The sequence below is a fragment of the Callorhinchus milii genome, unplaced genomic scaffold (assembly GCF_018977255.1).
Source record: "Callorhinchus milii isolate IMCB2004 unplaced genomic scaffold, IMCB_Cmil_1.0 Scaffold20, whole genome shotgun sequence".
Classification (NCBI taxonomy): Eukaryota; Metazoa; Chordata; class Chondrichthyes; order Chimaeriformes; family Callorhinchidae; genus Callorhinchus; species Callorhinchus milii.
The window spans coordinates 6,656,512-6,683,426 of NW_024704761.1; the positions used below are offsets into that span (position 1 = coordinate 6,656,512).

General features: G+C 37.2%; 1 protein-coding gene across 1 annotated transcript in view; it reads right to left on the reverse strand.

Moving 5' to 3' along the window:
* Positions 1-250: 250 nt before the first annotated feature.
* The window catches only part of slc38a10 (solute carrier family 38 member 10), a 55,290-nt gene continuing 28,625 nt past the window's right edge, over positions 251-26,915 (reverse strand). Inside the window, exons 12-16 of the mRNA XM_007888561.2 lie at positions 9,569-9,727; positions 7,259-7,729; positions 6,433-6,558; positions 5,659-5,829; positions 251-4,149 (exon numbers count right to left, since the gene is read on the reverse strand). Coding sequence (XP_007886752.1) covers positions 2,993-4,149; positions 5,659-5,829; positions 6,433-6,558; positions 7,259-7,729; positions 9,569-9,727 — 2,084 coding nt within the window. The 3' untranslated portion in view covers positions 251-2,992. The remainder of the gene's footprint in view (positions 4,150-5,658; positions 5,830-6,432; positions 6,559-7,258; positions 7,730-9,568; positions 9,728-26,915) is intronic.

Consider the following 26,915-nt stretch of genomic DNA (forward strand, 5'->3'; position numbering starts at 1 on the left):
ATTATAGTTTATCTAGCCATTTCTTACACAGCAAACTTCTGATAACTCAACCCTGGCTTAACTTGTCACTGCCACTTAAGTCATCATGTAAAATTTAATTTAAAATCAAATGGATTGTGGTGGCACTGAATAATTTTTCCACAATCCTGTCTTAGTTGTATGATTATCTCCATAAAATAAGATTCTTTTTAGGTATCATATGAAACTTTAAATACGTTTATTAAGAAATAATGCACTGGAATACACCAAATATTTGAAACAATTGCATTTTATTGTTAAATCATTTCCAACAGGAGGACAGAATTATACAATACAATATATCTTCAAGATATGTTCCATTTCACTTACACTGATAGCTATGACTCATTTGGAATGTTAATTCGATTGACATCACTTTTCTGTTTCGTACCTTAACCTGCCAAAGATTTGGTCAACTTTCACAATCACCCAGTTTTGTTTTGCAGGTCTTTGGATATGAATTTAATCACCCCTCACTTGAATGTTGAAATGTTATCCTCAATTAGGATGGCAAATCTTTACCGAGGACGGTTACTAAGCAAGTTACAAAATCACAAACATACATGGATGGAATTGGTTTAAAATAGAAAGGCAAATATGACCCCAGCTGAACTTTGGAACCAAATTCAGGCTAGGCTAAAGAACTGACCTTCAGTTTTGCACTATTTTTTAAGCTATCATCATTGTCCTCTTTATTGTTTTAATTCTAATCAGCATTATGCAGGGAATAAAACATCAGAAGATAGAAAAAGTTGCAAAATAATTGAAATAAGCAAAAACATTTCAATTACTTGAATCAGGCACAATTTTGTGAATTGGATTTAAATGTCCTCAGTAAAACGTGTCCGGTGAAACTTGCAAAAGGAAGCAGTTATACTCACATAGTGAGCTCGCAACTTGGCTGGGCCTTCAGCAAAGATACCAAGTGAAACTTAGGCACTTCTCCACATGTAAAGTTCAGAGGATGAGTTGATATACACCATTTCCGTGCACTAACAGCCCTTTTTCGCCCTCTTTGTCAAGATGGTGCAGAATATAATTTTAAGAAAATAGTATATTATAACATTGGCAGGTTCTATCGATTTGTAATTTTGCTGAAACTTAAATATATAAAGCACAAGCATCAACGTAAAATAGATAAAATCAGAAAGAATGGTTTGGTGAACAATAATTATTATACGAAGGTGACTGAACACAGACACCAGCTTCTGTAAACCTAATAATGTTAGGCACACAATGTTTTTTCTTCCAGAAAAATTCAACCAACACTCATATTTGGACATTTTATGATGGTGGTCATAGAGTTAATACATTTGGTTGGGTAACAGTTTTCCAAAAATATTGACATTTTTGAACTCTGCATTTACAGAAAAAGTTGGTTTTACTGAGCTGCTAGAAATTAGGCTGAGAAATTAACAAAAGTTCCTTTTTTAAAAAAAAAGTTTGCATCTTTAATGTACTCAATTGTACATTTTCAAAAAAATTAGACCAACTTTTCCCCATTAAATTTAGCACAAAGTCACTGTCAATGATATCTTATTATGAGCCTAACTTCACTGTATTTTAGTGCAGGCGAAACAACACAATGTTCTATCATCCATCTTCAACTGCATCATCCACTCCTTATTGGGATCACTGAACCGTGGAAGATATTGGGATTTGATATTCAGTGATAAAACATTGTTTCTGGTCATGAGCCCAGTAATGCAGCAAAGGTGGCAGCAGCAGCCTGTGAACTATCAAAAGTATATTGAACCTTATACTGACTTATTTCTTTAAAACTACATGCACTACATAGTTTTGAAAGATTGTAAAGCAAATTGACCTTTGAAGAATTTCAAAGCACCTACACCTTGATTGGGAATGTGCATTGAGAAAAAACCTCAAGTAAAAACCCAAATACAATTGTGTCAAATTTGCAAGTTGGATAAACCACATGAAACATAGAGGGAAATACAGGTTCCCTTAATTATGCAATGTACAATTTATTTGGTTTATTAGACAATTAAGGGCATAATTCTGTCTGCACATGATTTACACAACATGCAAATTAGACTTAAGTATGGAAAGGCTATAGATGAGCATTCTATTGAGTAAAAAAATTAAGCCACAAGTTAACAGACTGTTAAATTGTATTAGATATTTATAGGTATTCCCTTCTTACACAGCCTTCAGAAATTTGGCATTTTGGTGAAGTCATTCAACCAAACACAAGTTTATAAATTGTTTAAAATGTTTAAACTGTTACTTGTGGCTTATATTTTTGCATGTTGCGTAAATCTGTGTACAGACAATTATTTTATGTGGGAAATATTCAATGTTCAAAATCAAATATTGAAAATCACAGCAGTGATAATAAGTAATAGTTTAGGTAGACAAATTAAACCAATTGCAAGTAAATTAATGAAGCATTAATTGGATAACCATTTACATTATTAAATATACAATTAACAGCTCAAATCAATAGCTGTTTAGGACAAGAGAGCTTACTCTTATAAGCTGAAAGGGCATATTGTCCCTGAGAGAAATAGAAAATTCTAATAAATGGCATTCAATAGGTTTGAAATTGACCTTGATACAATCATTCTGTGTGGAACTCAAAATTTCACAAGTCACAGTAAAGACAACATTACTTCTAGATGATTACTGGTCCCAAATAGGTAGAAAGGCAAGACATTAGATCTTTCTTCTTTTAAAATTTCCTGGTTATGCACATAGTTAATCATTAATCCCCTTATCCAAACATTTGTGGTCTGACCAGATCACTAAATTCGGACTTTCTTTTTCTGTAATTTGGATTCTGTTTACATTCTTATTGAATTGGTCGGTTTTATGAAATTCCCTGGGCAGAATGTAATACAAAACAATACTTTATGGGCTGTACAAGAGATACAAAGGCAACTTAAATTATCTCAAGAGACATTCCAGTAAACCTTATTCATTCCGATTAGACGTGAGAGGAAGTTGAGATGCATCACGTGTCACTTTCTGTGTCTATTACTTGCTTTATGTTCCGGCCCTGAACTACATGGAGTGACCCACCTGCTACCGGATTGAACTGGACCTCCAGTGCACCTCGGAGATTATCCATTTTCAAGTTTGGCACGGGATTAAGGTCGATGATCATTTTGTCTTCATAATTTTCGTTTAATCTTATGTCCCTCTTCCTTCTACGAAGATCAGCTGCTCCATCAAGTTTAAGATCCTTGAATTCATCATTTTTCTGGCTCGGTTTCCTTTCTTTGTGTTGTGGTTCTTTGTGCTCGGGGTCAACATAGTGTTTATCTAAATCACTTTCTTCTTTTGGAATATTCACGAGAGTTTCCTCAATTTTTCTTTCCCCAAATCTCTGTGCATTACCAATAAGATGTTCGCTTTGGTCTTTGTAAGTTTTAACTGGATTGACAGCTTTGTGAATCTTTTCATCGTCCATGTGCTTACCAGGTGGGTCCTGCCTTTCCTGCAATCGTTCCCTTTTCCTGGTTTTCACGTCTCTTTCATTCTTATCGTACCCATGTTTTTTGATGTACTCTTCTTTTGAAGGTTTCTTTGTAACAATGTGTACTCCATCTCGAGAATTTCCCAGTCCCTGACCTGGAGCAAGATTAGAATCTCTTGCAATAGTATCAGGGGCAACATTGGCATTTCTATTCTCAATTTCTGGGACAGCCCTTTCAACCCTATTCTCTGAGGCAACATTTGGATTTTTAACTCCTGTTTCTGATCCAAATTTAACACCACCTTGGGCAGCAACATCTGGAATAGCCCTTGGTATTGCAGCATTTGGCTCCAGATCAATTCTTCCACCTTCTGGTTCTTTATTAACTCTATCACTAACCTTAGGTGCAACTTTGTGAACATCAACATCACCAATCTCGATATTTTTGATAGCATCGTGACCATGAGACAGCTTTTCTTGGGCACTGTCATGAACTTCCTGAATAATAGGCTTAAGAATATTCTGGTTGTGGTTAGCAGGTGGCAACTTCTGACCAACTATGGATGCGTCTCCATGGGAATCAACATTGATTGCATCAGGCTTGTCTACCTTCTGTTCATTAACAGCTTCCATGTTCTTGACTTCATTTTGATTTAGATTTTCTTCTTTCTGCATAGAGTTTTCATTCATATCTAATATTTAAAGAAAGACTCGTTACATTTCTTCTTTGACTTAGTAATGTTTGTCGCAAACAGATTAATTCAATATCTTGCCATTAAATCAAAGCCTTAAAACTTCCGTACCTTCACCCATCCCCTCAATCCCACGAACCTGGCAACAGTCTTATTCAGTATTCATTGTACGAGGTGAGTTCAGACAGAAATTATCCATCTTTAGTTAATTGTCTCTCATCTCTTGGCTCATCGTAAACTTCCCTATAGACATTTTATTCTCTTCGCAATTTAGAGCACTGAAATCATGTTCTCCTTCAATCTGCTCTTCCTAGTGAGAATAAAATGCTTCTGTAATTCTTAATCTAAGTCTTGCTGATTGTGCTTAAGTATATCTTTCCAAATCAACTTATTTTTGGAGCTGTAGTCACTGCAACTAGATGTTATATGCCAAACACAATATAACTAATATTTCACGGATAATCAATACTGCTTCCTCAGACTTTTATTCGAACCTTCACACACCTTTTGAGTTGACCATCAATAACTGGTTAATTATCACAGTCAAGTTTACCTTGCTCCATTCTACAGACTAATATCCCTTGCTGGCCTATCTTTGTTACAATTTCTCTACTCATGTACCTTAGGACTTTTAATCTAATTAACCATGTACCTTAGGAATTTCAGTTACTCAGGTGCTAAGTCTCTGTAAATCCATTTGAATGATGTAAAATTCTATAGCATATCAGTCGATTTAGTTGTGCAGGCTGCAAACATGAGACATTCTGAATACGATCTCTCACCAAGGTCAATTATAAATACTAAACAGCAAAGGGCTTTCTGTCAAGAGTTTGGTAGTTACCATGACCCAACTCAAATATTTATAACCACTCTATTTTCCATCGTCAAATTTCCATCAAAATTGCAACTTTCCTCTCATCCCAAAGGCTATAGTTATGAGTAATTTGTGCTGGATCTTCAAGATTACTTTATGGAAGTCAACTTATGTACCTGCTGATTATTTATCTTCTACTAACAGAAAATACGAACAAATTCACTAAGCCCAATATTTTTCTCAGCTGTGAAGGTCAAGAGGCGATCTGTTTGAGGTCTTTATTGGAATTACTCTTTAGTTAAGGTTTAGTTTCACCCACAAAATATACAGTCAATTCACTTTAAATTCTGTGAAGTGCTTTGAGACGTCTCAAAGATGTGATAAGGCACTGTATCAAATGCAAGGATTGTTATTACGTATTATTATTAAAGGAGTACAGAACTTTCAGAGGACAAACGTGAACCACATAAAACTGTCCATAATCTGTGATAGTATCACTACACAAAGCTAACACAGATCTACATAATGACAGAAAAAGAAAAGGTTTCTGGAAATAAATGTCTTGCAAGCTTATGACTAAAACATATTTTGTACACGTCAGCATTTACCTAGGATCAGCAGGTGGATAACAATCGTCTTTGGTCCTGAACACTCTGCTGGAATTTTTTTTCTCTCTTTCTCATAATCATCCTTACCTTGCTGACCCTTCTCGTCTTCCCCATCTGCCCTCTGCTGGTGAATCTCCTTGTGTTGTTCCTGAATGACTGCCAAAAGTTTCTCCTGTTGGTCCAGCAATCGCTTTTGCTGTTCCTGCTGTTCTTTGATCACATTCAGTAGAACCATGTGGTCCAAGTGGTTACCATCTTCTACATCAGAAAAAAGACAAAATAGAAGTAGGTGTAATTTCAACTCAGCGTAAAATGTCTCAATCTTTCCTTCCAAATCTGCATTGTCATTGTTCCCAATGAGCCATAAAAATTTAAGGGAGAGCTCGATGAACATTTTCATCTGTGGGCGAAGAGACTTATTAGGAGCCTACACAAATAATTATTTACTGGACTCTGCCATTTCTCAATATGTAATGCCCAGTGTGGAGGCTTAAATCAAGGCCTCTGACAATTTAATAAGGAATTCAAACATCCCAAGCCACACAAGTCAAAATGCTCTTAAATGCCATTTATCTTGCGTTTATAACCGTACAATTTAATGCAATGCGCAGCATAAATCGAGCCAACAGATTGTAATGAAGCCCATCTCCTGACCACCTGTATGTAGAATAGTTCAGGAAAACCTTAATTTTTACTGGTGCAATATAAATGCAGCAGGTGAGAATCAAGAGACACTCCTAAGATAGTAGCTATGCCAGGGGCTGGGATATCCAGACTGGTTTCCTAAAAATGGCTATTATGGATAGTGGACAAGAAACTGCCTCACTTTAACAGCTCTGGTAACCTTCAATCTCAGCTCACCATCTAGTCCTTCAGCTGGGACCTCATCCTGCTTCGCTTCTGCATTTTCACTGTCCCTTTCATCACGGACATGCGGCAACTGAGCAGCTTCATCTTTCTCCTGACGCACCAAATTGTTCTCGTTACCTAAACAACGTGAAGCAAGATGAATTCTGGTCAATTAGGTTAAAATTATATACTTTTCTCAACTGTTAAAATAGCTTTGGATTTCAGCCAAGTCCAGTACCTATTTTCTGTCACCAGAGGGTTTTGATCCAAAGTGAGTGCATGACTCAGTGATAGGACATCACACTCATTTGAGCTCTGCTCTTTACAAATGTGATACAAAATCTGCATGCACCACTCTATGGTAGATAGGAGTACTGCAAAGACCATCACTGTACCTGTCACTGAAGGGACAGTTGTATTGGTTTTGACTCTGTGTGTGGCTGATAAACCCAAAGACATACACAGAAGACCATACTTCCTGCACACAAAAGCAACCCGATGTTAGCCTTGAACTTGCTGCTGTTTTGAATCTGGTGACGAAAACCTTCACTGCAACAAACATGGCATTTTTCAAACAATCTATCCTTAGTTTATTTTGAAATGATTTCTGATAAAATTCCTCAAAGAATCAGGAAAAAAAATCATCCTTGGTCTGAGATTTAAGCCTTGGTCACAAATCGTTCTCTTGAAATCCACATAACGATCAATGGTAACAGATCTACCTGTATTTACCCAATCTAAATGTTTTACAGAATGAACGAGAATAACTAATCTAAATATTTAAACTATTTCAGCGTCCTTCCATTCTACTGTTCCCCTGCTAACAGACTCAACCTACCATTTGCAAGATGATGCTCTCCATCCTTCACGTGTTCTTTAATGCCGTCATGACCCTCTGCTGGTACTTTTCTGGGATCGTCCTCTGACTTTCCAGGTTCCAATTCTATACCTGGCTGAATTATCCCACCTTGCCCCTGCACCAATGCTTCCCTGTTGACCAGTTGTTCCTTGTGTTCAGAATCAACCTTGGGAGCATTTTCAGCATCTTTGAGGTTGCTTTCGAGCTCTTTCCTTGGTTCTTTTATTTTGGCGGCATCGTCTTCTTTTCTTTCTTTCACTTCGTCCTTGACGACTTCATTAACGTTCACCCCTTTGTCCATCGGTTGGCCATAATTTTCTCGCTTGGCTGTGACTACGGGGGCCTTCTTCTCATTTGATTCATCTCCATCCTTTCCTTCATCGACAATGACTTCGTCACGTGGAATTGGAGGTTCATGTCTGTGAGCCTCTCCCACCGGGTGAGCAAGCCCTGAGCACAAAATGGGGAAGGGGAATATTATCACAAAAAAATCCTGCACCATCCCTTTGGCAGCTTATGGCAGCATTTAGGAGTTACTTGTGTTTAGCAGGAGTAAAACACTGGAACAGAATTACTGACAATCTTTAACCAGCTTTCTATCAGTAAATTAATAACTGCGCTTTTCAAACATGCATTTTTATCTTCTAGTTAAAAGATACCATTACTATCAGACAGGCAAGACAGTCAACAACATGCTTCCTTGCCTCTGTTAATTACATTCTAATACTGAGAAGGTGCATGAGAGGAGCCTGAAATGAATTGGCCACAATTTTCTCTCCCTCTATATGAGGAAATCCCTAGTATTAAGCTGCATCTTATATCTCTATGGTGCAGTGCACTGGGACATCAATGTGCTGCATCACCAGGCTGATAATTTTAATCACCTCCTCAAATTAATTCCTGAAAACTTGAACCGTAGCCAACTATTAACTAACTCATTTTACAAGTGTGAATAATCACTTTTCAATTTTAGGTACAAAATATAAATTTTGCAGGCAGTGAAATTACAAGCAATTAAGACAATCAATCTGCATGGTTAACAATTGTAGAAGATATCTTCCTTGGCACATCTTCAATATTATTTCTCGATAACCAAGAAATAAAAAGAATGTTCTGTGTAACACTGGCTACCTGCACAATTGGTTGAAGAGGTTCTCTGCAAATGCTGGTGCTTTGATTCGGTAAAGGTGGATAATGCTTCAGAAGGTGGTAAACAATTACCCTACTTTGTGAAAAATAATTTGATCTGGAACAACTTTATAATAATAACAACCCTTGCATTTGATATAGCGCTTTTCACATCTTCTCGATGTCTCAAAGCACTTCACAGAATAGACTGCAAAGTGAATTAACTGTATATTTGTGGGCGAAACTTCATATATATATCCTTTTTAGGGAAGGCTCCCGGATTACAATACTAATTTACATTTACATAACGCCTTTCACGGCAGGAGGACATCTCAAGGGGCTTATTACATTTACTGTTCCCTCTTTCCCCCCCACCCCCCAAAATTAATTTAGAAACAATTTCAGCACATTTAGTGATGTTGCTTTATAAATGATTTCACCTCTGTTGATCAATTACAACCAACATTATCAAACTGCTGGGACAAGATTTGAGCATATACATTCAGATGTCCTCACAATCAGCCCATCTGACGATTAATCCAAGAAAGGGGGAGGGGAACCTTTCAAGAGCAAATATGAATCATACTTGTAATGCTTTTTAAACATTTATAATTTATTCACGATTTACAATGGCTGCGTAATGATTTATAATGTTTGGAATCTAAGTATGAAATGGTTTCCTCTGTTCAAGACTGTTTCTCTTTGATTCCTTCCATGTCCCACATAGTTGTAATGTGAGAGGGGATTTTTTCCCCATCATTACCAAATTAGAGAGCAGTGCAAAATAAATAAAATATATTGCAGGCTTTTAAGTAGCAAACAAGAAGAAACCTTAAAACAAAGGCAAACCCTTTCACCTGGGTTTGGACAAAGCACATTGATATTGCATTATCCTACAGTTTTATATGTTGCACAGTCACAGGCGACCAAGTGCGCACAATTTTGTTAATATGTCAATTTCTAATTACCAAAATATACTTAACACCAATCAGAATTTGAATTTACACAATAAACTTTTGATTGGTTTATCAGTTGTTCCTTAAATAAAATGTCAGCTCACTTTATTTAAAAACTCTGTTTACTCCTTATCTATGGCAGTCGGCAGATTTCCGTATCCCACTCAAAGTGAATTCTCATTGTGTATGGAAATAACTAAAGTACCTTGGTCAGGACGATCCAGCTGTACTTCCTCCTCTTTGTCTTTCCTGGCCTCAGGCAAATCTACTGGAACTTTTATCTGAGGTTGCTCCACGACATCCTTCTCCTCCAACTTTGGCCGATCTCTATTGTCACCAACATCCTTAGCCAAAATGTTCTGAGCTAGAAACACACAACTTTCACATCAATATTCTTCATTGGGGAAAGTGAATGTTATCAATGAAATAAACAGTCAATAATAGTTATTATTTTTTTAATTGAATAAGCACTATTCAGTGAGTACTATTATTGTTCTGTAGCAATAGTGAGATCGCTATGCAGTGCTCTTCAGCTCTAATATTCTCTTGATCTGGACTGGTACATTCTCATTCAGCCACTTTGTGAAATGTGACCCGTTCAGACTGGCCACTGCCTGCAAGGGGTCCTGGTGAATTCTGCAATTCTTTGAGTGTTCAGATAGCTACCAATTGCACCCTCAAATCGGTATCCACTTCAGAAAAGTGCTTGCGCACTGCACTGAATTCTGCAAAAAAAATCAATGATACAAACAACAACTACTAAGTTCTCACTCTTGATTTTAGTCAAGTTGCCTCTTGACTATAAGATAAATCAGATTTATTTAAACTGAGCGCTCGCTTTGCGTGCGAAAGACTTGGGTTCAATTCCCGGCAGGGTGAAACCTTGGGCATGTTTCCTTAATCCACAAGCCTGATAATAATCCCTCAAAAAAAAAAAAAAAATTGGTCATTTCAATCCCTGACTGTTTGTGGGACACTGCTGTATGTAGTTGGCTGCTGCATTTAGTCCACAAAAATATAGTCAATTCACTTTACAGTCTATTCTGTGAAGCGCTTTGAGACATCTAGAAGACATGAAAAGCACTATATCAAATGCAAGGATTATTATTATTAATCTCAAAACAAGTCTGCAATCAAGACACTAAATCTGACTGATACGTTCTCAATTTATTATTATGTGATGTAGGAAAGAATCAAGATCATCGATAGGGAAACACAATACAAGTTTGATACTTTAAATACAACTATTTTCTTAAAAATTACAGTAATTTTTTTGCTTAACAAATGAACAGCCCATTGTCCAAGTATAAAATGTTATTTGATCTCGTAAGAGCTATTAATGGCATTTAGTTGAGACGATTCTTAGAATTGTCAGTAGGTGGCATTATAAAGCTACTGTAAATCTGGTTTAAAATCTAAGTAGTCCAATACAACATCTTGGCCTAATTATGAGTACAGATTTAACCTTACAAGTACTGAGCACCAATTAAAAATCACCTCCAAGTATATTTTTGTTACAAATATTTTAAAATAAAATCAATACTTGTTCAAATCTACAGAATCCTTTGAAAAGATTGCTTTTAAGCAGCTGTCCTGTTCCACAAAAGTAACCCTTCGTTTCAAGCTTTCTTTGACCGTTTATCAATCAGATTTTTTTTTTTACGTGAAAGGCAAATGGATTTGGGAATATTTGTGCAAATGTATTTCCTGATGGTTTATTATCCCATGAGCATTATCTCAGACCATATGTGTAGTGTAAACCAGGCTAATGCACTGTACTATTGCACATCTGGGCACTGCTCAGTTCATTAAATGTTTTGAAGCGAGGTTGTGGTTATTTGTTAGAACTCTATTCTTGCACGTCCTAACAAAATAGAATGGTTGATGATCTCCCAGGATGCAGCCTCCTTAAAATTCTATATTTGTTTGTGACAAAATTTTAGTTTTGCAAAATTTGCAACCTGTGTAATGATATCTTAATAATGAGGTTAACACAAACTCTGCAGTTTTAGTTTATTCTCCAGATACTGTGAATGAAATGCTGCACGGGTCTGCATATCGCTGCTTCCCAAGAGGACAACTTGATCTCAGTCCTCTCCAAATGCAGTACCTCTCTCTATCAAGTTGCTGGAAGGTGTGCAAGAGCAGTCCAGTGTGAATTCAAAGCCAATTGTGCTATGCTCCCTACAGGGCTGTCACAGCCGCTTGTGTCTCCGAGATGATCTAACCGTGAGTAAAAACTCCCCAATTAAGGAATTACAACCACAATCCTGTGTCACATCACTGGGTGACTGTGAGCAAGTACACTAATTCTGCGCCATCAAACGCCACTCAACAATCAGCAATAGCAAATTACACGAAGTTTTACAGGAAGTTATGTCTGCACTTGTTCTTTTTTAAATGGTTCATCCAGCTGCACTAAACTTTGCCTCAATTTTCTTCTGTAATGTGGGTTTACAATTTGCGCTGTTCATACCGAAGCTAAGAGATTAAAATCAACCCCTCCCCAGGCGGCGTCCAAGTTTATGCACATACAACTATTCTTCTCTGAAATGATTGACCGATTTACTGCAAATGCAGCTTGAGGATATCCAATAACCGTGCCCCCACTCATCTTCAGCATGAACAAACTTAGTTTCAGGAATGTTGCTGAAAGTAGAACATTAAAGCACATTGGTGGAAAGATTATAACAATTACATACTTTGATCGTCTGCTGAGTGGACAAGTCCCACATCCCACGATCATTTAAATTTCCAAAGTGGTTCTATTCAACTACTTAAACAGGCACGCATCACAAAGAGTAAATGAAACAAATATTTCTTTACTAATGGCCACAGTACATTATCTCGGAGGTTTTATGATGGACAAGATTACCTCAGGATGATTAAAGCTCTCAGCCATCACTTTTTACTTTAATCAGTTCTCTACCCCCATTCCAGCACTGAGCATACTAGATCATACATTATAGCTGCATTATTTAGTGCTTGAGTGAGCTGAGAGAACAATGTTCCTATTGCACTGGGAACTATATCTAGTAAGGGGCAGTATTTTGATGAGATTGAGGAAGCTAATAGACAGTGGTGATTTAACCCTTGCGCACCAATAATCTTGGAGTATCGTTTCTCTATCTTCTGGGATGAGATATGATCAATTGTGCAGAGAATTAACAAAATCCTTCTAATGTCGGATCAGAAAGGAGCAGATTTGTCTTTTAAATTCCTCCAAATACTTAGAAATATACAAAGTAAATTATTCATTCACAATACAACTGCTACCAATGACGTGGGAAGGAACAAAAATAATAACTAGCTTATTTAAGTTAAATTAATTTTTATATGGTGCACGCTCAAGACTTTTGGGCAGCTGTTTATGCTCTTTTTCTAAAAACTAAAGGAAACCTGAAACCGTACACTTTTCTCATTTGTTTGATACTTTTATTGTTCTCCTCAAACGGTTAAGAGAATTTACTTTGTGTAGTTGTGTAAGGAGGATTAATTTAGCTTGAACCAGTTTATTATCCAAGATCAGGCCAGCTGCTTAAACACAATGTTGTGGTACAATAAAAGTGCCTTCCACTTGCTGAAAAATTCACTGTTTATTTTTTTAATGGATGAAATGCACATTGAATACGTTCACAGCTGTCGTGTTACTATAATTATTTTCTAGTGCCAGAAGCACCCCACCAAAACTAAAATATTTTCGTCAACATTAACTATTCTGCCAAAATTAAGGTCTTTAAAACAAAAACACTTCTGAAACATCCCTCATCTCAATACAACTTTTCATTTATTGATATAAAACTTAATCCCTTACTTATTCCACATTAAAATACATTTTGTGCCTATGGTTGTTTAAATACATTGAACTAGCGATGTCTATGTACCCCTTTAGTAGTTAATCATTCCCCCATGTCGTCTTGTAACTCATCTGCCAATATATAGTACACAGATAGTCTCCAACTATAGTTATTGTAAGAAAATGTCTCACTTAATTGCAGAAACTGTAATTAAACCTTTTACTAAAAAGCAAATAGGTCAATCCATCCATCTACCGTTCTCCCTTTTAGTCTCTCGTCGTGCTGTTATTCTGTTCCTTTACTGAAGCGATCAGAAAGCAAAAATACAGAAACAAGATTTTGTTTGGTCATTTAGGTCTGGTTTCAGGATGCTGTCTCAAGCTCTGTTAATTACGCTACCTAACTGACTGGCTTTCAGCGGGTCGACAATTCTCCCACCACCCCCAGCTCCTCCTGACAGCCCAACTGAGACTTCTGCACAATTTAAGAAAATAATCCCTAGGTCAGAGTTGCTGAGTGCTTTGGATTTCAAGCACACTGCACTGAGATAGAAACTGGGGCTTCTACCCCACATGTTGCTTCCAGTTGCTATTACTCCACAATATCAGAGGCCGGGTGGAGACAAAGTTCTTCCTCACAGCGGTGTCAAAAACCAGAGGCCAAGTTAGCTCATGGTGTATGTGTGCACTTTCCAGTGTCCTGAGAGTAGGACACTCAAGGAAAGGAACAGGAAAAGGCTAAACTTGGATACAATAGTTTGTTAGTTACTGCACGGGTCCCTGGATTTTCACCTTTTCATTGTCACAACAGACAATCAGGTAACCCTAGGAGTGGTTTACAAGTCTTAAATAAGTCATCTGTCTCCATCACTGCAGTATCCATAGAGAAATTCGCCACTCCCATCCTCTAGCGCAATGAATAGTGCAGATCCAGGAGATTCTTTGAGATGAGAAAAAAAATGAACTCAAGAACTTTCGGTACTCAAAGGGTTACTTGTTGACAAAAAGAATTCAAATCCTGAACTCTTGAAATTAATTAACATGGGCAGGTTTCAAGCAAGTTAAGTGTATACAGAGCTTAAAACCGTATGAACCACACACTGTTCTGAAATTCAGCCACACACAAAGAGGCACTTCCTGACCAGTCAACCTTTGCCCTTTTCATCAAAGTGACGACGTACATTCAGAATGACACGTACGGCTTTCCTACACAGGCTGTGTCAAGGCCCCACACTGAAAAGGAGCAGGAATCTACACTAAAGCACTTGCTACATTATAGAACTGAAAACACTGATCAGGCCACCCCCAAAACACTTTTATTCTGACGGGTTTCCCGCTGTTGCAGCCCATATAATGCTGGTAGGTATTAATTAAAGTGTTCAAACGACTGAAAAATTACTATTTTGCATGGCAATGTCCATTTGGTATCTGAGATCTTGAAGAAAACATATTGTGTTTGTGCTTCACAGAAACCAAGGGACTTGTACCTATCGTTTCTCCATGTTCCATTTTAGACCGAAGCATTCAAATAAAAACAATTCTAATGAGATGTTTTCCCTCACATTGCGCCAATACGTAGCAGTCATTTATCCCAGAGGGGGTTCCAGTGAGATGCTCCTTTCACATCTCAAATCTGTGTACGTGGCAAAGTTTCCCAAAGGTAGTCATAATGATATCATTTTTCCCCTCCTCAGGACAAGTTCATTCTTCCCTACAGTGCATACGTGGCAAGCTGCAAGCTTTCCCTGAGCTGAGTTTATGGAGATGATGTTGCCATTTGCTGAATCTTGCATAAGGCAAAAATACAGCAACATTTTCGTGAGTTGCTTTAATCAGGCCGTTCCCCTTTCCCCAACTTTTAATCCTGCCTAATTGGGTTACCTCCTTGTAAGATCTATGATCTTGACTGTATACAGCCAGTCAAAGTTTGTTTCTCTCCCTCATATAGGTAGAGACTGTTTCTTAGTTGAACCCCAGAACAATCAAATAAGAGGCCTAAGAACTGCCTGAGAAGGACTTCATTAATTCAGTAAACGTTTTTCATTTTTACCACGTTCTGACCTAGCAAGGTGTGAACAAGCCCAGGATATACTGAAAAGAAAAGTTGAATCTACTAAGATCATAAATTTAAAAAAGAATTCCAATAGACACAGCCTGGCACCTCAAATGATTTCACTGTTGAGAAGCAGCCAGAACGCAATGAATTCAAATTCTAGGGAAAGGGAGAGAGCCCGTGTCTCAGGTAACTTATTAGGTAGTAACACCACACAGAAGTGAAGCATTGCACTGACATTACAAATCCTGAGCTTCCTGCAACTCAACCACACTCTTTTAGGAATCTGGCCAAAATATCCCGAGTGGTAATCAGCTGACAAGTACAGTACAAACATTCTGGTTTATAGTGAAGTGACAGTATTTTCCTTAAATGCTGTTGTCTCCACTTTCCTACTCAATAGCATATCCTTCTGCCAAGCAACTACCAACTTTAATAAAACCAGAGTAGAGTTCCATGACAGAGGGTAAAGGCAAAGCAAAAGACAATACTGAACCCACAGAGCAGATGATCAGACTCTTCCTGGTTTATGCTGAGTTAGCTTTTCTTGGTCAGGGGATACAGCCAACCTTTGTGCTCCTGATTGCCATTCACTGACCTCTGCTGGAATGTGGGAGTGAGGTCAAGACAGTATTGAGCTCGGCTGTGATGCAGAGTAAAGATCGAAGAGGCTACTGACATTCCGGGTTTAGGGTCAACCATAAAGCCTGGCTATTTGGGTAAGGAACCAAAGGGCACCCGGTGCCCTCCAGAAAAGGAACAGTGAGGAAAAGGGAGAAAACCACTGAAAAAATACAGAATAGCAATTTCATAATGAGGGTACACAGGTGGTGAGGAAATCACTGCTCACTATTAGGAACAGCTGCATAAAGTAAAACATAGTCTGAGCAAATGTTTAGTTCCATTAACAAGCTGTTCATGACCCTTTCACTAAGCAGTTATGATACTTCTCAATACACTACTAGCTTTTGTTTCATTTCTTGTTAACTAAATTCTGAATGTTACTTTACTGCCCCCCCCACCCCACCCCCAACTTCCCTTGTAACAATTAATGAATGATTTCAAGTTAGCTTCTGAATATATATACATGAAAGGTTACTTTTATTATCAAAAAATAAAGATAACTTGCAAACAAAAATGAGTTAATCCTATCTAGGTGCAGTTGGTTCAAATCTGTATTTACACTGGTGAAGGGGTAAAAAGGCTTCCATTAAACTAGATGTGTCCGAAAAATGAAGCAGACAGTTTATTGCTCTTCACAGCTATTCAATTGGGTATTCTTCAGAATTCGGCTTAACATTATTCACACTTATTAACCTGTATCCTATTCAACGATCTAAATCAAACTTGCAGAATCCCCCAGATTTTACTGAGTGCAGAAAACGGCAGATCAAAGCTAAATATAGATTTTGTGTCAAATCTATTACTCAAATTACGAGCAATAAAAGCCAGACAATATTATGAGAACAGGATTTTAAATAAAACTCACAGTATTTTAAACACAATTGGAATAATTTAGTGTGCTTACTATTGGGTTTCAAATCAGATGGGCTGACTTTTTAAAAAGAGATAACATAAAACTTGGATAAATGGGGATTAATTTGTTCTTGCCTCTTGTAGGAAGGAGCAATAAACTCAATTCAAATCAAGTCTGAATTTAAGCTGAGGTGAAGAAGAACACAACTCTCTCTCCTCTCTATATATGTATGTATGTCATGCAACACTTGGTCAAATAGGCTGGATTCAATCACTTTAATGTTTCTAATGTGAAACATTACAATTGGTTTAACTGCAAGAATGTAAGAAATGCAAAACAAGTTGCCAATAAATAATGTTAATAAATGTAACTCCAAAACTTTAGTGAACCTCCCCCAGCTCTTCCTCAGATCTCTTCCCCCACACCCCCACCCCCACAGCTTGGATACCCTATTGGCTCTGTAAAGCTCTTTGAGACATCCTCTGGACGTGAAAACTGCTCTGCAATGCAAAACTGTTGTAGGTGAAATCAACATTCATCTCTCTATAAATGACGAACGTACCAGAGCCGAAGTTGGAGAAAATGTACATTTTTCTGTAGTTTTGAAAAGGAGCTTCAACGAAAGGTGTACAAAAAAACAAGGTACTGTTTCTTTAAATCTGAAGCACATACATCGTCATCAACTCAGTTTAAAGAGGCCACAAACATTCTAGGCACTTAAGTGATGGCAGGTTATCCAAACTTCTGTCACTTAGCATCAGGGAAAGATCAGCAACAACAGCTGGTTGACATTGGTTGCAATTTGGGACCAAGGGTGTTTGTTATGCAGGAAATCTGAGATTTGCCACTCAAAATGCACAAGAAAAATGCTTGCTGCAACGAAATTCGGAAAGCATCTGAAGTCAGTTGGTTTTGTCTTCTGCATGCATATGGGTCTGCACCCCTAAAATCTAAAAAGAATCAATGAAGATTCACCCTAAATCACCTGTTATTTTGCTGAATCTGTCAAAGATGTTTTTCTAACGTGGTTGATAATGAAATGCAACAAACAAGCAAAAATACAATCGGTCAATGCTAGAGATGCAAAAATACAGGAAAATAATGAGTCTGCTTCGACTTCAGAAAGTTAGGTTGCTCTCACATTTGAGGAAATAAGCTTATATACAATATGCAGAATAATGAGGTTGAATGGAGACATTTATGCAATCCAGAAATGATAGAAGGCCATTATTGGTACACAGTCAATATTGGCTTTATTATACCCTAAAGACATTATTAAATAGTAGGGGAGAATGTCGCCCACTTTTGGTGAGCATTCTGAAGGCTATAGCCGTTGGTTTCACAGCAGTGGCAACACTTAAGCTCCCTGATCTCACTCAATGAGAATACCGCCTGTAGATGTCAATTAACAGACATCCGTGGCAATTACTTTGCAGCACATGCCAGTTATTCATCCATTATGTTACGGTCCAAATAAAACACAATTTGTTCCTGCAATTTCAAAGGCAAAACAAAATTTAGCTCTGTAATAAAAGGTTTGCTTAGATTGGTACCTGGAGAAACACAAACATTTGCTCCAGGTACCATAGAGATGAGAATTTTAACAGCTCCATTTCCATTACCTTCTGTGCGTGGAATGTTTGGTTGAAAACACCTTCTGCGCTCCACACATACCCAGTAAAACTTATAAACTAAATTGATGTTGAAATGTACATAACTGGCACAATGCAAATACGGATTTCCAAGCAATCATGAAATTGACAGCAGAGGGGGTTTTATAAAGTAAACTGAAAAATTATTAAGTTTATTGTGCTGTAAACACTCGTATTCAATCGGTTCCTCACTTGTTTTGTTTTAAGCAGAATTTACATCTCCGACACGAGGACCCAATGAAATAAAGAATTGACAGCATACGACTTCACAGTGCAATGAAGTTTCATTTTGTGTCTCTAAACTTGGTTCCAGTTGCTGGAAACCTGACCTTTTTAAAAACAAATTTCTCAGATTATTCCAATGAAGTAGTTAATTTAACTTCCTGAATTTAATTTGTACTCTGCTCTAGGAAACTGGATAAATCTCTGGTTGTAAACACTATACAACAGTAATGTTAAAAATGCCAAAGTTAATTTAAATGTTAAATTGTAAACTATACATTTTTATTTAAAGTGTGTGCTTTGGGCACTAAAGCCCATAAGTATCATAATGTAACAATATCAAGGGTATTGAACTTTTTTTTGAAAAAAATCCTTTCAAAAACATATTGTGACTGGACGGACATGTTTCTCTCGAGCTGACCATTTCCTCAGCAGGATGCAAAATTAAAGGAAGCAATGGGACGTGAATTAACATATTCTTAGAGTTTAAATGCTCTTCAAGGAGCTATATTCAGTTTATAAGAAACAATCCGAGTTGGAATGCACAATAATTATGGTAATCTTACAATCACCCTGGTAATCTTACAATCACCCTGGAGGTTGTTTTCTATAATGCTGGCAAAACAGTGTAGCACTTAAGACTTTATGAGTGGTGTCAGGTTTTACAAGCCAAGTGTGTTGGTCTATAAAACCAGCTTTCCCCTGGAATTACAATCAGCCCATTCTCACAGTCTAAGCAAATTCCAAGAGCACTAGTTTACACATGCAATCTACTGCAGGCTTTCTACAGCATTGTTTATTGGATTGTTCACAGATATCTGACATAACATTTTTTCTCAAATAAAATCTAAATTGACCGATGGCTATATTTGTGCAAAATAAAGCTCTGCAATTTTTTTTAAAAAAGAACAATTGTTAACTGAATTAATGAATATTTTTGCTTTGAATATTTGTATTTTACAACAGAACATTCATAAATTTCAATGCAATTTTTGAAAACATAAAAATCCAGGCACATTTAGAAAGCTAAAGAAAATGTTTTGGTAGAGGCCACTCACTTGAATTGTATTATGGATAATGTTTGAGACACTGGAGAAACCTTACTCCATCTTAGTTCAACCGAGCCCTACACCAACTGAATGTGGAATTGCAGCATGGTGAAAGGTACCAAATTAGACACCAAAGCTTCAATAACAATTTGAAAATGAAATATCCTGACCATACGTTCTAGCACGAGGGTCAGCGATGGCGCTGATAAGGAGAACAGGATTCTGATATCAAGTTTGAAATAGATTATCAGGGATCTCTCAGCAAGAACCAAGTCTTCGTAAACAATATCTGGTTTTACAGCACACACACACACACAAATCCTGTGCCTTAGACAGGAATTGACAACAATAACATTGCAGTAATGAGCATATAACGGTTAACGATTTGTTGAATCATTGGATAAATCTTATTTTTTTAAATAACTACAGCTTTTCTTAAAAAATAATCAAAACCACAGGGGAACTCTTGCAAATTATCCAGTGTTTTTTAATCTAAGGGAGCCAAGGAATCGGAAGTAGGTGGTGAATTCCTATCTACTTGTATTCTCTATCCCAGGCCCCTAAAATGGCAGATGTAATACTCACCAACGTGTCTATTCATGGTAATAGGCAGCATGAAATCCTATAGGAGCAGCTGAATTAAGGTTAACTATTTAAAAAAATATTAAAATAAATATCCTCTGGAAGGATAAGGTAATTTATCTTTAGACTTGAAGCTTCACAGAAATTCTAGTCTCCCTGGGCCAGTTATTTTTTTTAAAAGTTTTCAACTCATTCAATGGGATCCTCAAAAACACGATTATATTTATTCGAACGACAGGAGGAATCACGACTCTGATGAAAATCTGGAGGTGAACAATTACTTCTTAATGATGCATAGTCAGCACACAGTATGCTTACATTTGATATAGCACTTTATCACGTTGAACCGTTTCAAAGCGCATAATGCACTGAATTACTTTGAAGTGTAGCGGCCGTTATACAGGCAAATGCAGCAGTTAATCTGCACGAGCAATATCTTACAAACTGCAATGAGATAAATCACCATAATTTGTAAATTTAATTGGAATTTCGCAAATTTGAATGATGGGGGAAGAATATTGACCGGGTAACAGAACCCTCTGCTCTTCAAACAGTGTTAAACAATCTGCTTTATTGCCCACCAAAATAGGCAGATTGAACTTCTGTTTAATGGTTTATTTCAAGATTGCCACCTGCAACACTGAAGCGCTGCCTCTGTACTTTACTGGGGTGTCAACGTAGATTAAGAGCTCAAATCCTGATCTGAGTTTTCACATTTTAGCAAAAACTGCGAGTGCCTGACGGTGAGGAGATATCAAACTATTAACAAAACACATCTATTTTCTCTGTTCCAGCAAGCTTTTGGACATTGGCTTCAAGATTAATACACTATTCCTTTATCTAATGTGAAAAAGCAAAGGAACACTATTGCAATTGGTAATGATTAAACTCAATTTCCACATAGGAAGGCCTCTGCTACCTATAATGGTAATGGAAGGATTTGCACTTGTATTGTTGAGACTCAGATGGTTGTAGATGGGATTATATTTTTACAGGTGAACATGTTGTAGCATTGGATCATCCCCACAAGTGGCCATATTAAGTGATCCAGATAAGAGGTTTTGTATATATCAATCATTTGTGTTTATTTTGTTAGTCCTGAAAATCCTTGTGCGAATTCACTATATATATATTAATATATATCTGGAGTCCTGTAGCTCAGTGGTTAGAGCACTCGCCTCACAAGTGTGAGACCTGGGTTCGATTCCCGGCAGGGCAAAACCTTGGGCAATTCCTCAAGAAAAAGAAACAATAATAAATTGGTCACTTCAATCCATGACTGTTTATGGGACACTGCTGTGTGCAATTGGCTGCTGCATTCTGCCCACAAATATACAGTCAATTCACTTTACAATATATTCTGTGAAGCGCTTTGACATATCTAGAAGACATGAAAAGCATTATATCAAATGCAAGGATTATTATATTAAACTCTTGATATTTTTGAGCAACTGAACATCAGATTGGTTTGCTAGGTACAAAGAATGATATGTGGATAGGTGAGATAACAATGACATGCAAGGTAGGACTGGTCCCTTATTATGATAAAATCTACATATTGCTGTTGTTAAATCCCATGCAGGCTGATCTGAAAATAGACTATACGCAAACTCTCCCCACATGCATAATGGATGTTTTACTTATACTGGGGTGGAATTTTTTTTATACTGTTCTTGTTTTCAAAATGCATTAAATCTAATGGTCAGATTAGAAATCCATAAACCATAGTTTCATCAGAATAGGACATTTTCTATTGTATCATTCTTAATTGTACAAGTACATTCCACATCAGCATCACAGTACTGAGTCCTTTCGAGCTTAGTAATACCAAATCAGAAAAGGTATTCAAGAAAAACATTTCTTCCTCTTTTCATTAAACAGTGACAAATCTGTAATTATCGGCAAAACTGCAGCTATTGTTTTTAGTCATCACTAGCAAAAGCACTGACCAATCCCGCGAGCCAACATATTAATTAAAAATCAATCCACAAAGCAAAAACAAGGTACTTGCCACTGAAGTAAAAACACATGTTAAAATAAAACAAGCTTGTGTAAACTGAATGGGAAACAGATGTTTACTGATTAAGGGCCACAGGTGATGGAAAGACTGCACTTCTATACTGCGCATGCTGTTAAGCAGAAAGCAGCTGTTTCCAGATTTCCAGGGCCACAGCTACGAGGGCTGCAATTTTCACGTTAAGACCAATCTGATTATAGTACACCTCATCCTGGCTGATAGCCATCTGCCTATTTGAATACGTTTCCCTGGTTTGACGAAAGGAATGGATGCTGCACAATGGGAAACACCGCAAGGCCAAATTTACTCAGTCAGTAAGAAAGACCTCCAAAAATGAGAAATAAACATGCATTTCTTTTTCGTACCCATTGTATATTGTTCAAACGTGTCAAAAGAAAGCACTGGTTTAAAAAACAAGGCCTCTCATGAGAATGATTGCCTGGAGAGTGCATTCTGAACTCTGTCCCACCAATGTGCTTTCACTTTAAACTGCTGGGTGCATGTTTTTCCATTTCCATCAACAGCCCGCCATTGTTATGGCTTCTCTGAGTGACTGCCAATTTAATACAAATTTGTGTTAAGCTTTGGCAAGTTGTTTTATAGGCTTAATCGCCAGACCGAGTGTGCCCAAATACATTTCATTTCACATCTTTTACAGGCATCAGAGAAGGTTGCATTCCTCGAGTCTCGAGTGGATTTAAACCCAGTACCCAGAGGTGAAAATTTACTGCACCAACCCACTAAACAAAGCAGAAAACTGTGTAAATAAAATGAAGGATTTTATTTCACTTGCCGCAGTGTTTCAGAGATCACAACAGTTAAATTATTTTATAATGCTTTATGAGATCTGCATGCACTGATTTGACTTAAACAGCATTTCTGTGTCTATAGGGGGCATTAATATGATTTGTAAGTATAATTATTCTACAGTATTTAGCTGGCAAGTCATTTCCAATGGGCACTGGCAGCTTGAATTTTAGCAAAAGGGCCCAAAATGTATCCACTGTATCTAGATATTCTAAACAAACGCCTATTTGGCAATCTAAAGCACAGATCATGGAAGATATGTTATGCAGAATTAATAATGTCTGGGAGTGTGCTACTGGCAGCAACATACTCCAGAGGTTTGGATGACATTACAAACCACATGAACACAGATCAAATGGTTTAAAATGTTCAGATTATCCAAACCTCAAGAATTCATTACCATAATTGATTGTTAATATGTATAATATCTTACTGTTTACTTTTCTAGACAATTATATCTAAGATTTCAATCTTCTGTTACCATCGCTCTTATAGTTTCCAAGTTCTTTCTGAGTGGTTCTACCACGTGACAGAAAAACGGGTGGAGGAGGAGGCTGGGTTACAACAGTGTTCAGCTGGAGTAGAGATCTGCAATGTTTTACACAGACAGTTTTCTAGAGAGGGGCACACTATTTTATTTATGGATAACAGTTCTCTATACACTGAACGCAGCTGAATTCTGGCAAAAGTGCAACTTAGGTTGTCAAGAAATGCTATGCTTAGATCGGGATATCCAAATGAGAAACGAGAAATAGTACTGTTGTATTCTATACCTGGATCGACTTTCCTTGTTTATCCATCTGTTGTTTCTGATCCCAAACAAATTTTTAGTTTTAAAAAATAACTATTGATACAGCCTCATTGCATGTGGTAAACTACAAATATATGCTTTGATCAGATAGATATTCATTTACTTGACCTCAGCCATAAGGTAGCAATGTTTTTTTTAGCCCCGGACTGAAAGGTTTGCCTGGTAGTACAGTACTATACATTTAAGAAAATCATGTTTGCATTCTTGTTTAATATAAGCCCTTAAAGACGCCACTTGAGATGCAATTCAATTTTTACTGAACTTCAAGTCAGCATTTTTCACCTTTTGAGCTGCACGTTAATGAACAGACATCTCTATGGTGTTATTACTACTCATCATCCCTTTGAGGCTAAGTTGATTGTAGATATTATATCTGATTAGCACTGATTTTTTAAAAAAATTGCCCTTTGTTAATGTAAATGCACTATGGAAAAGATCCATCCATAAATACCTGTATTTCTCATTACCATTACCATTACCAGGGTAATTACCAGGGGTGTAACTTTAACAAAATAGAGGTGGATGCAGAATAAGGCTAAAAATGTTTTTTTTTAATAAAATGAAAGATGGATTTGGTCAAAAAAAATTATGTACTTGTCTCCAATTAATGGGAAATGTAACCCACTGATCCTAGAGGTTATAAATGGACATATCTGTCCTTCCCTGGAGTTAAGAGCCTTGTGCAGGAATGTCAGTGGTGGTTCTGCACACAATATCTTTTCCTAAGCTGCGTCTTACCATCAGTTTACAGACACAGTAACAGACAAGCGTAACAGTATGTCCTTTTTAATATAATTGCAGATTATTTGGCCATTCCTGATGAAGACATCAAAGGCTGCAGAATAAAGCTAAAACATTTTTTTTAATAAAAAGGATCTCACGTGCCCATTCTAATCTTCTATGGAAATCAGTAAGGCAAATTAACCTGCACAAGAAGCCACTGCTGTTACACTGTGGTAATTAGTCCCAAATGGCTTTTAAATATTATGTATAATTGTTCTGACAAGCAACCTTTTTTGGTCCAAACGGTTTAATACTTGCACCATGTAGTTTGGCAGTACTGCAAGCTTTATCTTCGGAAACCTAAGTGAGTTCCATTGTTTTCAATGATACTTTGCATAAGGTGACCTGCAGATCTGGACGTGTTATTTAAAATCTGTTCAAAAGTTCAGGAGGCAACCAAATTATCCAAAGGGAATTAAAGGCTTGGGGTTTGCCTGTCAGATGTCATTCTATTACGCTGCACCTGGCAAAACTGACCATTTCAAAAATATCTGCTTTTTTTGCTTGTACTATTTTGTACCAAATGTGTACTTATTCCTTTGCATCTTCTGCTGATTAAGAGGTCGTTAACATCTGTACTGGGTGTTATTGTACACTTGAGGTCAATTCTGCAACAAAATTCATTTTGGTTACTCTGGAGTCCGAAAACCAGGTTCAACATTTGTTTCACTGCACTTTCAGTCCACATGTATTTTCAAAATGGGAAATCGGTAATTTATATAGGCCACAGCCTGGACTCTGTGATATTAGGAACTACTTCCTTGCACACGAGGGCTCGAAGGTCAATCAATCATGTTTAGTGTTTAAATCTCATGCATGCATACACATGCATACACACAGCACTGTGGCAATCTATGCACATTTGTTTTGGACACATACTATCGTACAAGCTCCAGGAAGGCACACCTTCGTGGCTATGGGTGTTTATCCAACAGGTGTACCGTCCTGAACAACCTTTCTGACGTTGTGTAATAAATCCAATGGGACCCTGACAATGTTTCCTTGTGTGCCAACAGGTTATACAGACATTAGCAAACAATTGTGTTATTTTACATGGCTCCTGGATAGCCTCAAAATTTATACCAAGCTCTGCGTCACAAAAGAACAATGGGTTTTGATTCTAATTCTGCCAAATCCTGTGTACAATTAGATCACTGAACTATTTCAGCTGCTGATCCTGTTCCTTTAGCTGCTTGCTCCTGAAACCCACAGGCAGTTGGAAGTAAACAATGAATTGTGCGTTAATTCTGTTGGAACAAATGTCTGCCATGCAAAAAGAAGTTCTAGATTTTTTTTGATCTCTAAAGTTAAAATAAGTCAGAAAGAAGATACCCTCATCTCAGAAGGGAGGAGTCCAAGTGGTTAGAAGCAGGCAATTTTGAACTGAAACTCTTTTACTTGCTGAGACTGCTCCTTGGCACATGCATCTACCAGTCGATAAGAGTTTAATTTTTCAAAATGATTGTACAATTTGTCACGAGGAACGTTTAACCTTGCCTAGCAGTGCAGTTATAAGGTGAGAATTATTCACAATGAATACCAGAAATATTTGCAGGCTTACAATGTTAAACTAGGGTATACTCAATTCACAATCACATTCTTCAACCCTAAAGAAAAAGCATTGGAATTCCATTCAGAAAAGCCAGGGCAGACCATGTGAAAAGAGTTAGATACAATTAGCACAGTGACAATTACTGTCACAGTTCATACAATTATCACATTACACAGTCATCAATGTGCTAAAGATAATCAATATTGTATCTCATCAGTGCTTGTTAATTTGATAATCAATTATTGTGACAACCCCAATGTTCGTGTAATCCCCCGGATGCATGGTTTAAGTTTACGTCTTTTGAATGTAGAATTGTAGTCTTTTTGCATCAGAAGAAAACAGGACACAGATGGTGGAGGTCAAGGCAGGGTCACATAACACCTGCTCAAAAAGTCCTTGATGACAAGCCTGCAGCTGAAAGGGTTGTCCTCAAAATAAGCTTAGCACACAGTTCACTATTCTTAAAAGAACCGTATTAATGATCAAGATCTCTAGCCAGCTGAAGAAATTGCAACACCTCTCTGTGGCCGACAAAGGTTGTTTACACCGCTGTAAGATTATAGTCAGTAGTGTTTTTGCATAATGATCAACAACAATAAAAAAATGAATTTTTCACTGTTTCAAGTTGGCTTAACAGAAAAGAGAGCAGTTGTACTTTGTTATTACAAGAAATTAGAATGATTATTTCGGAACTTTAGTAAATAAATTTCATAGCTTTCCCAGACATTTTATACTAACTGTGCAGTGTGAA